The sequence below is a fragment of the Meles meles genome, chromosome 8 (assembly GCF_922984935.1).
Source record: "Meles meles chromosome 8, mMelMel3.1 paternal haplotype, whole genome shotgun sequence".
NCBI lineage: Eukaryota > Metazoa > Chordata > Mammalia > Carnivora > Mustelidae > Meles > Meles meles.
In genome coordinates, this window is record NC_060073.1 from 46,147,973 (window position 1) to 46,161,504 (window position 13,532).

At 42.6% G+C, this 13,532-nt stretch overlaps 1 protein-coding gene across 9 annotated transcripts in view; it reads left to right on the forward strand.

Annotated features, from left to right (window-relative positions):
• Window positions 1–12,953, forward strand: part of SOX6 (SRY-box transcription factor 6) — a 645,777-nt gene extending 632,824 nt beyond the window's left edge. For all 9 annotated transcript variants that reach the window (XM_046016041.1, XM_046016039.1, XM_046016042.1 and 6 more), the window contains one exon: window positions 6,108–12,953. In XM_046016041.1, the coding sequence (XP_045871997.1) occupies window positions 6,108–6,411 (304 nt within the window). In that variant the 3' untranslated portion in view covers window positions 6,412–12,953. The remainder of the gene's footprint in view (window positions 1–6,107) is intronic.
• The last annotated feature ends 579 nt before the right edge of the window (window positions 12,954–13,532 follow it).

Sequence of the window (13,532 nt, forward strand, 5' to 3'; positions counted from 1 at the left end):
CCAAGGGAGCTAGTTTCTCTGTGGGCATGTCCTAATGCTAGAAAGTTCTTTTCACTGAGTGTCAATCTACCTTTCTGCTACTTGGTTGGTTAATTCTAATCCTCTTCTTTGGTCCCTTTTCTAGAGCAAGTCTCTTCCTTCTTTATAAAGACATTCAAGTGTTTAAAGATGATTATATTCACATTCCTTCTCCCCTATCTTCCCTCGCATATGTCTAGTCTCATTAAGTCTCTTCTCTCAGATAGGTTACCCAGCTTTTTTATTTCTTCCCTCCCCCATTCACTAGTTCGTTCATTCATTTGTTCATTCATTCATTGCATGTATGCAATATGGAATGTGCCTCCTGTGTTCCAGGCATTGGCTAAGTTCTAGAGCTATATCAGTGAAAATGCCTGTCCTCGTAAAGCTTATATTCCAGTAGGGGAAGTCAGACAATCAATCAACAATGAATAAATAAATATCAAAAAGTAGTAAGTGCCTTAGAATAAAGTAAAGTAGGGAAAGTGTAGGGAGTGTCAGAGGATGGAGTACAATTTTTTTTTTAAAGATTTTATTTATTTATTTGACAGACAGAGATCACAGGTAAGCAGAGAGGCAGGCAGAGAGAGAAGAAGGAAAGCAGGCTCCCCGCGGAGCAGAGAGCCCGATGTGGGGCTCAATCCCAGGACCCTGGGATCATGACCCAAGCCGAAGGCAGAGGCTTTAACCCACTGAGCCACCCAGGCGCCCCTGGAGTACAATTTTAAGAAGAGTGGCTACAGAAGCTCACTGAGCAGCTCCCACTTGAGCAGCTCAGGCCTGCGGAGTGAGGGAGCAAGCTGTGTGGTCTCTGGAAGAAGAAACAGGCAGGGAGAGCAGCTACTGTAGAGGTCTGGAGGGAAGGTTGCAGTTGGCATGTTCAAGAACTAACAAGGCTAGAGTAGTAGGAGAAGAGTGGGTAGGTGGGAAGAGGCAGAGATGTCAGAGAGGTAATAGGGAGTCAAACTGTGAAAGGACCTTTGGCCTTTGTGAAGACTTGGAATCTGACCATGAGTGAGATGGAAAGGCACAGAAGGGTCATGAGCAGAAGAGTATTACGATCTGATTTAGGTTTTAAAAAGATCACTCTACGGTTTTGAGTATTGCTTGAAGGGGAGATGGCTGAAATAAGGAGGCAGACTCTTAAAATAAACCAGATTAGGGTTGGTGGTAGCCTGGATCAGATTTGTAGGGGTGGAGGTGGCAAGAAGTAGATGGATTCTGGATGGATTCCTGACAGTGGACTGCTAGAATTTGCTGATGGACTGGATATAGGGTTTGAGAGGACATACAGTTACCAAGGATTGACCCAGGCAGCCAGAAAGATGAAGTGATCATTAACCGAGATCAGAAGGCCCTTGAGAGGAGAGGTATATGGCGATGATCAGGAGCTTGGTTTTGGATCTGTAAGGTTGAGATGGTGTTTTGATATTCAAATCAAATAAGAAGTTATATACATATATGACTCAGGAATTTAGGAATGTAGTGCTTACTGGACATCCAAATTGGAGAGTTGTCAGCACCTAGATAATATTCAAAGCTATGAAAAATGGACAAGCTCACCAAGGGCATAAATTTAGATAGAGGCAAGACGAGGTACAAGAACTGATCCTTGGGTACTTCAGAGTTTAGATGTCAGGTTGATAAGGAGGGAGTGTACACTAGGGACCTAGACGGAGAGGTAATGAGTAGGAAGAAGAACAGAAGACCAGCGAAGAAAGCAGTTCAGCAAGGCAAAACGTGGCCAGCTGTATCGAATGCTGCCAATGGCAGAGATCAAGTAGATGAGGACCAAGAACTGACTCTTGAACTTAACAACATGGGGCTCACTGATAGTATGGCCTTTGCAAGCTGTATTTCAGTGGAGTATTGGAATGATTGAAGTAGACTTAAGAATTTAGTGGAAGAAATGAAGAGAGTGAATATACACAGCTTTTCAAAGAGTTTTGCCTTAGAGGAGATAGAGAAATAGAGCAGTAGCTGGAGGGGGATGTGAGTCAAGAGAGAGTTTTGTTGGTTTTTGTTTTTCTAAAGTGGGAGAGAGGGCTCCTAGGTGGCTCAGTGGGTTAAGCCTCTGCCTTTGGCTCGGGTCATGGTCTCAGGGTCCTGGGATCAAGCCCCGCATCGGGTTCCCTGTCACTGTCTCACAGGTGCTCTCTGGTACATACAGGTACTCAGCAGGGAGCCTGCTTCCCTTCCTTTTTCTTCCTGCCTCTCTGCCTACTTGTGATCTCTCTCTCTGTCAAATAAATAAATAAAATCTTTTTTAAAAAAATAAGTAAAGTGGGAGAGATTGTGGCATATTTATGTGCAAATGGAAATGATCCAGGAAAGAGGGAAAATTGATCATGCAGATGGGAGAGATGGTCACTGGAGAGAGATCCTTTGTAAGCGAGAACAGATAGTTTCAGTGCAAAGAAGTGAAAGGATTGGCCTTACTTTGGATTATAAATTCATTCAAAATACAGGAAGGCAAGCAGAGAATTAGAACAGACAGAGGCAGATGGATAAATGTGATTGGTGGGAGCTTGTGAAAAATTTCATCTGATTATTTCTAATTTCTCCATGAAATGGAAAGCCAGGTCATCAACTGAGAGCGAGGATATGGGAGAAGTTGGACATCTGAAGAGAGCTGAGAAGGTGTGAAATAATTACCTAGGAGAGTAGAAGAGGGAGTGGTATAGGAAAAAGTACATGAGGGCTGAACAGCACTGGAGGCTAATTTGAAATTCATGCTCAAAAAAATCTGAGACTAGTATGTATGCACAGTAGTGTGTTTTTTCTGCAGCCAGTTCAGCTACGTGGGAGTGCTCAAAAGTAGGCAGAGAGTTCAAGTTTTGCCTTGTAAGGGAGAGGAGAGTACCTGTCAGACAGTGACTAACCACAGAATTTATCCTGGGTAAAGAGATAAAGGCAGGACACATGGGGGAGGGACAGTGACAGCAAAAATTGGTTGAAGGATCAAGGAATTGTAGATGCCCATAGGGTGGGAGAATTGTTGGACTGGGGTTTCAGAGGAAGAAAACTGGAAAGGGAAGATGTGGTGGTCATAGACTGGGATGTTTAAAATGGACATCAGGGTGGGGTTACGGCTGGAAATGACAAGGTCCGCTGACACAGGAAGGGGGCCAGAGCACCACCGCAGAGAGGAGGTCAAGAACTTGAGATTGCAAGGTGTTGACGTTATCACCTCCATGGACAGTGAGTCATCAAGAATCATGGCAGAAGAACTGTTGGAGAGGGAGTGACAGTAAGCTGGGAGCTAACATCTTTAAGGAACGAGGAGCAATGATGAGGCAGGAAGTAGATAGGGAGTCAGTGGATGACATAACCTGGCATCCCTCTACCACCAGTAGTTGGCTTTTGGCTATCATGTGCCTCACTCCAGAAAGTAAGTTGTACCAATGTTTTGTTTGTTTTTAGTGTTCAATTACCAGCTTAATGTCCAAGTATTGTGAAGTATGTGGAGCCCAGTTTTGAAGAGTTTGATTCTGATCCATATTGCCAAGTATTTTTCTGATCATGTGAGCTTGCCTTCCTCGCCCTAATCTTGATATCCAGTAGAGAATTTGTGACATTAAGGAAGGGTTCATCTCCTGGCTGTGATGCTCCTATGGCCTTGGACAAACAATTTGAACTCTCTGAAACTTAGCAGGTAACTTCATCAGTAAAGAGGGGAAATAATATTCACCTCTTAGACTTATTGTGAGGATTAAAGAAGATAACGTGAAAGCATCTGAGCATAAGCACCTCAGCGTTATCACCAGCACATAATAGGAGCCCAGTTAAAATTTATTTAAGGGACCAATACATGTAGACAGTTTGATTAAAAAATACTACAAAACTGGCCATCTATTCTTTCTGAAAAAAGAAATGTCCTTTATGAAAAGAAAGTGTACCATTGGATAGTTAGTGTATGGAATGTAGAGTTTATGTTACAGATTAGCTCACCAAATTGGGAAATCTGTAAAATGGGTTAATATTGCAATAAAAGTTTTTACTCTACACTCATTATGTGATTAAGGCAAAAATATTTTTATTGCAATTATCCAAGTTCTGTAAAAAATATAATGAGGCATTCACTGCCTTGGGCAGGCTAGCATGAAATTTAGTTTGCGTTATTTGCCCAAAAGTTAGAAAGCGGAATATACTGTTTTTAGAATTTGATTCTTTAAGAGGGAAACTAATATTTTATGAGATGTTTCTGTGAACAGGTCTATATTCCTCTATCATCTTCTTCAGGCAATAAAAAAATCACCATGAGCTTCACAGAGAATGGATCAATACCAGGTCTTAGTGCCAACTGGGTACCGACAGGATCTATAGAAATCAGGAATTTTTATGAGACACAGTGAGCGCAGTCTGTTTGTCCGTTGAATATCTAAAGAGGAGAGAGTGATAGAATTCAAGTCAAGTGACCTAGTTTTAAAAGCTGGCTCTGCTGGGTGTTGAATGCAGGACTTTACACAAGGCCTTACTTTCTTCATCTGAAACCTGGGCATGACAATACCTCATGGGATTGCCATGTTAATTGAATGAGGTAATAGATACGAAAATATTTGCTATCTTATATTAGTCAGAGGTGAAGGAATCATAGTCATCCCATAATCATGGGATTGCCATGTTAATTGAATGAGGTAATATATACGAAAATATTTGCTATATTATATTAGTCAGAGGTGAAGGAATCATAGTCATCCCTTCTGGGGATTGGAAGAGGTTGTTAAAGATAGCATCAGGCAGTATCTCACAGAGTAAGTCTAGGTCATTCCCATCATTGTTCCTTCTATCAGGCTGGAAGGCATGCAGGGCTTTCTGAGAAAATTATTCCAGAAATGTCAAAGAATGGCTGGTAACTTAGCTGCTTCTTCATAAATTTGGGATATTTTTCTGACTGAGGTGGACAGAAAGATTTAACGATATTGTAGAGGGTCAATAAGACCCATTCAAGGGATGGACCAACCTGAAGTCGTGAGTATTAAAAGGTGAAAGAAAGGACCTTCCAAGACTTCCCTGACCCCAGCTCTCATAAACATTTGGAAACTGAAGTTCAGAAAGGATAGTTACAGTGATATTTTGAAATGAATTTAAATGGTGATTATTGTCCATTCAGATTGAGGAATGCTTGGTAAATATTGCAACCATGAGAATATTTTTTCAGTCATAGTCTGTGAGCTAGGTGTCGTAGGTCTTTAATTCTTTCAACCAATTACAATGCCTCAAGGGAAATTGAAAAGGAGAAAAATGTCTCCCTGTAGAGGGAGAGACTGACCTTCATACAGGGTCTGGTAAGTTTATTTGAACCAGAGTACCATTATGACAGAATGATCTGGTGTGACCCAGCCTTGGCACCCACTAGGATCTGGGATGAGGCAATGTGTGTTATTCTGATAAGTCGCAGGACTCTCGCTGCTTTTCACTCCTGACTCCTCCAACCCAGCGCCAGGCCAGGGCCTCGGGAGTCATGACATCCAAGATGCTCCTTCCATAATTATGAAAATAGAAGCTCCTTAAAGGAGTGTCCCTTCCAGTTCAGCCATGGAAATAGGTAGATATTTGCATAGATAGCAAATATATGCTTTCCTAAATCTGACTCTCTGGGACACAGTCGATCCCTTCTCATCTTGATCTTCCCTTTGTACAATTCTCAAGCCAAGCTGAAGACACGAGCCTGCTTAACAGTGTCACTAAAATATATCTCACGCTACCAGTTATTTTGTTTTTATCGTCCTGGGAGATCTTAAAAAATGATGTCACATGTAACTTTTGGAATTGACTACAGCATTGGTTTCAAATGCCAAGTGTTATTCAACCTTTGCCATATGTAATGTTGTAAGAACCCTGCTTTTATGTTTCAAAACCATCAATCAATTGCTCCATTGTATTGCTTAATGCTCAACCATAGCATGGGGGGCGGGGGAGACGTGCAGGACCTCCAGGGAGCACCTTTTTCCCCCGTGTCCCGTTCTGTGGTCTGCTTAGAATGTCAAACAGAGTCCCCTCTCAGAATGCGTGGGGGAAGAATTCGAGTGCCACCTGGAAGAACATACAGATTTCCCCGTTTTATTTTATTTTTTGAATCCATACAGGCAGCAGCCTCAGATTCCAATCACCACAGGAACAGGTGTTGTGTATCCTGGTGCTATTACTATGGCAACAACCACACCGTCACCTCAGATGACATCTGACTGCTCTAGCACCTCGGCCAGCCCAGAGCCCAGCCTCCCTGTCATCCAGAGCACTTATGGTATGAAGACAGACGGCGGGAGCCTAGCTGGAAATGAAATGATTAATGGAGAAGATGAAATGGAAATGTACGACGACTATGAAGATGATCCCAAATCAGACTATAGCAGTGAAAATGAAGCCCCTGAAGCTGTCAGTGCCAACTGAGGAGTGTTTGTTTGCTGAATTAAAATACTTTGACATTTCACCTCCCCTCCCCCAACAAAAAGTTCTTAAAGAGCCCGCATGCATTTGTGGCTCCACAATTACATCAGCAGAATGGTCTTAATTGTTTCGTAAAGTGTGAGACAGATTAAGTTTTCCCGGATTTTTCATGAACTTGAGTTTTTGTCGTTATTGTTATTGTTGTTGTTGTTGTTTTTTTAATTTAGGTGAAGACATATTAAATATGAGACACCAGGACTTGAAAACTTATCTCAACCCATAGCTGTCTTACAAGTCTTATATTTTTGTCTTACTTTTTTTTTTTTTCCTTTTGGATGTTGATAAAGGTTTAAGTTACTGTTTTAGATGGGGTTAAACATTCTCACTCAGGTATGCTGTGCCGGCCTACAGGTTGTGAATGTGTTTTTATTCTGAATTATTGGAGAGAACAACTGAGGATTTCATATTATGAACCAGGAAAGTCCACAGCGTGTGCAGCTGCATGTAGAGCATATTCAAAAGGCCTCGGAATTCCATTTCTCCACGTGTAGAGTTAGACTCTGAATGTGCCAAACTTTTCTCAGAACTTTTGAATCTTCATATTTTGGAAGTCTTAAAGGAGACACTGCGAAGTCTTAGACAATCTTTGGCATCTTAAAATGAAATAGCAAACCACACATTTTTTTTTCCAGAAAATGGTAAAGTACTCAGGAATCTGGAGACAAGATATTGTAAGGAACGAACAAGGTTGCCACAGTGCACGTACCCAATCGTGTTTGCCTCTTGACGTGCCATCAGTGCGTGACGTGCCGCGACGAGCGTGCCCCAGAGCATTCACCACACCAGATATCCACGTGGTGGTCTTCTCTGCCTGAGATCACCTCTCACTACATCCATTATCCCTTCACCTTATAACCCTGACATTCAGTCTTAACACATTTTCTCTTAAATAATTTATTCATTCCAGAATGTCAAGGGTCCACTTACTATTTATTTGAAAAAAAATGTTGGTGGCATTAATTTAATAATTCTTGTTTTTCACCCTCCTTCCCTGAAGATCTTTTCAGCCCCTTTCACCTCCTTCTCCTGCTACATACGAAAGGTGTACATAGTGATTTTATGTCCCCAGAGCATCTGGAAGCATTTCTGAAACAAGATTCTGTTAAATACTTATACTGTTTTCAAACATAAGTGTCTATCTGGCTGGAGGGCTATGTATTTGGATATAGGTGTAGAGTCTTATGCTCCTGAGGTTCTCTGGGACCTCAAGTCTTTTGCCAGACTTCCCCTCTAATACAGTCTAGCAACAGTGGTAGGATCTGCATCAGCGGCATTTCCCCTAAATGCCCTTCGGCAGCAAGGGGCAGCGGTGGTGACTGCCAGGCAGGAGGGTCCACAGCCGAGCCGAAAGCCCAAGGTCGTGGGCCACAGAGGAGGCCACAGCGATGCTGTCATGGGCTGGCATCTCCACACTGAGTTGCCTTGTCCCATCTGGCATGCCTAGGGAGTTTTGGTTTTTGTTTTTCTTGTTTTTGTTTTTGTTTTGTTTTGTTTTTGCAAAATCCCCAGGATGCAGGAAGCCACATGACAGCCTCAAGGCAAAGATAGAGGCAAATAGTCATGATACATCCAGAGAATGAAAGAAAACCATACGGAAGGAGAAGGAGGGGAGATACATTCCCTGTAGGGGATGTTCCTACTGTTAACTCTGGGGAACGGATGACTCCTGGGGCAGCAGGTGAGCTCCTCTGGCTCCCTCCCTCCATCGGTGGCCACATGGTTGGGGGGGGGGGGGATCATGCCTCCCTGTGAACATGATTAACAGCACTGGACACAGGAGGATTTCTCTGGAGATGTGCTGATGGGCGGGGAGGCAGTGAGGTTTCATTCCCCTCTCCTAACTACTGGAAGCTCAGCCATGCCATTTTGACCTTCCTGAAACCAGGACTGACTGCCTATGGTGGGGGAGGGAGCCTCACCCAGAGTGGTTCAATGGGAAAATGTCAGTTAATGGGACAGTTCACCTCATGGGACAACCCAGAATCTGATCACCAGGACATAGGAACGGCCCCATCAGATTTCTTGAGCCATTTTGTCACTTGGAAGAAAATAGTGTACCTTCATATTTATTTAAGGAGTGCTCAAGGCCATACCTAATAGCAATAAATAGGTCTAGCCAAGATGTTACTGGCTGTGTCATTAGCTGGGAGTGCTCTCCATAAGCTGATTAAGGTACTGATAGGAATGTTTTGTTTGTAGTATTGGTTGGGGATTGGAACTTTGTTTTTGTACATTTATTTTAAATGAGGAGGAGGCCATTTTTTTTCTCAAAAAATGAATATTTATTATTGTCTTACTGATTTTTTTTTTTGATTATATACCTCTCCTCCTCACTTCATACTCGTGTTTTTTTCTCTTTCTCTTTGACTCAGCTTTTGCTCTCTCCTCCTCTCTCCTCCTTTTTTTTATTTTGCCGCATAGGTAGAGTGCTATATGGCTAGCATTGTATTGTATGTAATTAATTTTGCACAAAGGCAAACATTTAGAACAGTAGATTAATTTTGTTTGTTTTTATGACCATGCCAAAATAATATTCTGGGCTGGTGGAGAACAAAGGACTGTTCTTTAGGACTGAAACTTGATTTTGCTTATAGTTAAAAAAAAAAAAAGAAGAAAGAAAGAAAAAAAACAAAAAACACACACACTCACAGATGTTGTTTCGTAAGTGTTATAAGCACTGGATATAAATGGTATTTTTTATCACTTCTGACTAATGTGAAACTGTTGTACGAAAACGACATGAACAAAAGTCATCTGTTTCGACTCGTGTGGGCTTGCCTCACAGTTGCCGGATTTGAGTCATTTTTATGTCTTGTTATTTCATTTATTTATGCAAAATACATGTGTGTATGAACACTTTGTTTTAGCTCCAGCTCTGCCTCGGTACTGGGGTGCAGTTACTCCTAGCCATGTTCTTAAAAGTGAAAGGCTATTCAGGAATGATCTGATTGTAAACGTCTCTTTCATTGGGTCAAACAGTGATGCTGTATTTGAATCTAAATTCTGCGCGTAAGCAGTTTATTTATTAGCCAAGTGTGGCTCTAAATATCCACGGAAATTTAAGAATGACAATCATAGGGATCACTTCGTTTTCTTTTCAGTGGGGCTTAAACAAAGTTCTTATGACTTTACCATCTCATTTTAGATTTTTCTAATTGTGTAAATATAACATAGAAATAGAATTTATTTTTGGTTCATGAGTACTTAGTGAGATATAAGTTATGTATTTCCTTTTCGTTCTCTATCCATATATGTTGGTCCAGACTAGAAGTTGACAAGTCACTGTACCTCATGGGGATAGTGAATTAGCAGCCGCAGTGAGAGAGCAGTGTTCCACCTGTCGCTGGGGCAGTCAAACCCTTCTCCTGGGTTCCCGTGCAGTTTGGAACCCACTGTCCACAGACTCGGACTTTTACTTACTTGTTTATTCTAGGAACTCGAAGAATTGAACATCCTAAATTTCCAGTACAGCTGGGGGAGAGTCAGTTTGCTTTTGTTAGTCTGCCTAAGTCTTGTAACAGAGTTCTGTGACCATTTAATAGCAAGAAGCGTGAATGCCATTCTACAGGCGAACATCTGCCTCTGAGATTGACCGTTAATAAAAGTCCCGCCATGCCAATTAGATTCAAGTGTGCTCATCAACTGTTTCCTGGGCTTCCTATTTCACAGTATCTTCAAATCAAAGACAGATCATCTCCATGTTGCTAAAAAGACTTACAGGATCAGGATTTTCCTTGTTACTTAGAATAGGGACACTGGCCCACTATCCTCTCCTAAAAAATGGACCATATGGGGGAGGAAGGAAGGAAGGAAAGAAAAGAAGGAAAGGAAGAAAAGAAGGAAGAAAGAGGAAGGAAGGAAGGAAGGATGGATGGAAGGAAGGAAGGAGGGGAGGAAAGGAAAGAACAGGAGAAAGAAAAGGTCAGTCCATGGACAGGAGCGGCCAGGCAGGCGGTCTCTCCATCTCCTTGGCAGAGGCGATGCAGCACCTTTTCCAGGAAGGTGGGAACATTTGTCATTCTCACGTGTATACAGCCCGACTTTTAGGAGGACACCAGCTTGCTTCACTTGGTATTTGATACTCCCCAGCCGTGTCTTCAGGTCTGATTCGATATGCCAGGGTCCTGACTCGGTCTCCCAGGCCAAGTTCTAAATTCAGGTGTGGGCTCACAGCGCTGTCGAGCTTGTCAAATTCTGGCCTCCCCTGAACATTAGCCCCACTGGAGCCTGGGGTGTTTGAAAAGGGTGTGATCACTGTAGGGCTGAAATTAAAGGCTTCTTTCTTTTCCTTACGAAGCCGAAGCCGGGCTGCTGCTTCGGCGCACACCCTCCCAAGCCAGGAGCACAGGCACTAGCTGAAAGCCGGGATTGTTCCGAGGAAGCTCAGCTACCCCCAGTAGGAAGGCAGCCTGGTCACTTGCACACCACAGGCAGAGGCTGCTTCTCTCAATATACTCATTTTGCAAAGAGCTGACCTCTACCTACTCATTAGGGAAAGGAAAAAAGAATCACTTAGTAGTTTTAAACCATATGAGAAGTCCTGTACCAAGTGCCAACAGCTACAAAGAATGCAGCTAGAGGAATGTATTGAAATTATTCCTGGGTCTTCCTTTATAATGAGAAAATGACAAGAATGGTTGCTGTAGCCTTGCCTGATTTTGTGCACGTTTTGTCTAAGGACTGAGTTGGCACTTAAGCTCACTTCTCAATGTATAATAATAATGTATGACCTCATTTGTCCTCTTACAGAAGCACTTGCATCATTTCCTTAAGTCATCTGCCCCCTGACATGTTTTCTTCCTTAATAAACAACTTCTATCTATTATTCCTGCCGATTATGTCCTGTTTCTGATGCCATGTACTGTTGAGCATAACCCTCTGCTAGGTTCATTGAAAATACTGATATGCAAACACATTTCCTTCTCATCCCCATCCCATCTTTCCTTCTGGGGACAGACTGCTTTCCAAAAGCTCACGAACAAGTATTCGGAATGCTGGTACCTTTGGGGCAGGGCTAGAGGGTGGGGGTCAGGTGGGGGGGAAGGGGAGCAGAAAGGTAATGTTTAGCGCAGATTCTCTTCCAACTGGTGTCCGTAGCTATAGGAACGCTTAACGGCAACTCGGTGACCTGTCTTGCTCAGTAGTTTCTTGTTCCTGAAGAACCACAAGCATAAGGTGAGGCCTCAGTGCTGGTGCTCTTGGAGTATGGGGAATGTGCAAATATTTAACTGTTTTGTATGCTGCACATTGCAGATCTGCTCATGTGCATTCTCCGTTTGTCTTCCTTTGTCATACGTGTTTTTGCTTTATTGAAAGTGCAGTCTTTATGGTACCCTTCTCCGGCTTGTAGCAAATTAGAATGCTTAGCATTTATGTTCATTCATTATTGTATTTGCCATGTAAAATTTTTATTACCTTAGACAAGCTTATAAGCTGTTACTACATAACTTATCTTACTGTAACTCTTTTATTTCCCGACCTTGTAATTTGTTTGTGATGTATATTGTGAGATTGTATTCTATGTTAATTTAATCAGCACAATTCACTGACATGCTGGACTGACATGCTGGCTGCTGTTTCAAAGTGTAAAGTTCATGTAGGCTGTTGGGACAACTGCAGCTTGTTGTCAAGGTACTGTGCTTTGGGTCCTCTAGCAACACTGTGGGTGTGGCCCCTTAGGAGGCTAAGGGCATTTGCTATACCCTCGAGCAAATTTAACTGCAGATTTTCTTTGTAGAAATTCTATGTATAACGCAGGTACCTACTTGGCCCATGGCTGGTAACTATTTGGGCAATTAGAAAAAAAAAAAAAAACATAAAAACTAGTGTCTATTGCTGCTTTGAATATGTTTGAAAGTCTGAAAATGTAAATAATTTATCAAAAAAAAATCTTGTACAGTCCAGTGTAAAGTTTTTAAATTACCTTAAGGGTTGCCATCACATGTCTCTCACACTCTCCTCTTGATAATGGGAAAAAAAAGTTTGCTAAGGATTAAAGAAATGGGAAAAGAAAAAAAAAAATCTCTTCAAATTTAAAGGAATGAATCATTGTTCTTAGCTTTGTTGCATACACACATTTCTTGGATTTCGTTGTGCAGTATTGACGTGAGATAAACTCGACCTTGAATAGTCTTTCAGTGGTACTTTTCAAAGTCTTCCCCTCCTCTGCCTCATAATTAAGGGAAAAGACAAAATTGAAAGACACACTGTCCTTAGCTATCCTGGTGTATGTTGGCACCTTAGCTACTTTTTTTTTTTTTCTTTTTGCACAAGGTGCTTTCCTGATATGTTAAACATGCCATCTTTGGGTGATAATGTATATGCCATGAAGGGGCCTCGGCCCCTCAGGGGAGTGTCTATAAGAACTGCCTATTTATGCTCATTTACCTCAAGACTGTCCTCTCTACCCTTAATCTAGTCGTCATCACTCCATCTTTTGTACTGCTGTTGACACTTACAAATTAAAGATAAATTTTGTTTTATGACCTCTGTGTACGGCCTTGTCTATGCCCTGGACACTGTTCCCACCGTGGAGCCCGGGGAAGCCCCGGGCTCACCCCCGCTCGCCACTGGAGCCTGCAGGCCCTCGCCTCTGCCCAGCTGGGAGGTGGGTCTCAGAAACTCTTCAAAGCCCTTGGCCTGGAAAGGCTTGCCTGCTTTTGTCATCGTGGAGCCTCTGTTGCTGCGGCAGGAAATGCTTGTGGATTTAGACGGTAGGAACGGGATCCAAGGTGGATTTTTGTCCAGAGAAGATGAGAGAGAATGTCAGCTCCCATTTGCCTGACTTCTGCATGACAGTGAAACAGTTTACAAGAGCTCCGGGCATCCTGGGGTCTGAACAAACCTCCAGGGCCAGCCTCTCTTCTGACACCAACCTCTTCCAGCCTAGCAGCCGCCTCGAGTGCAAAATGCCGCATTTCTGGAAACTTTGCCTCCTCCGTGGTTGGGAGCAGTTGGCCCATGTCTCAGTTACTTCTTCCTCGGAGAAGAAGAGCTCCCATCCCATTGCCCAGACAGGAGTTGGACTGGGAGTGAAACCCTGTTCCAAATGATACCAGCTTGTG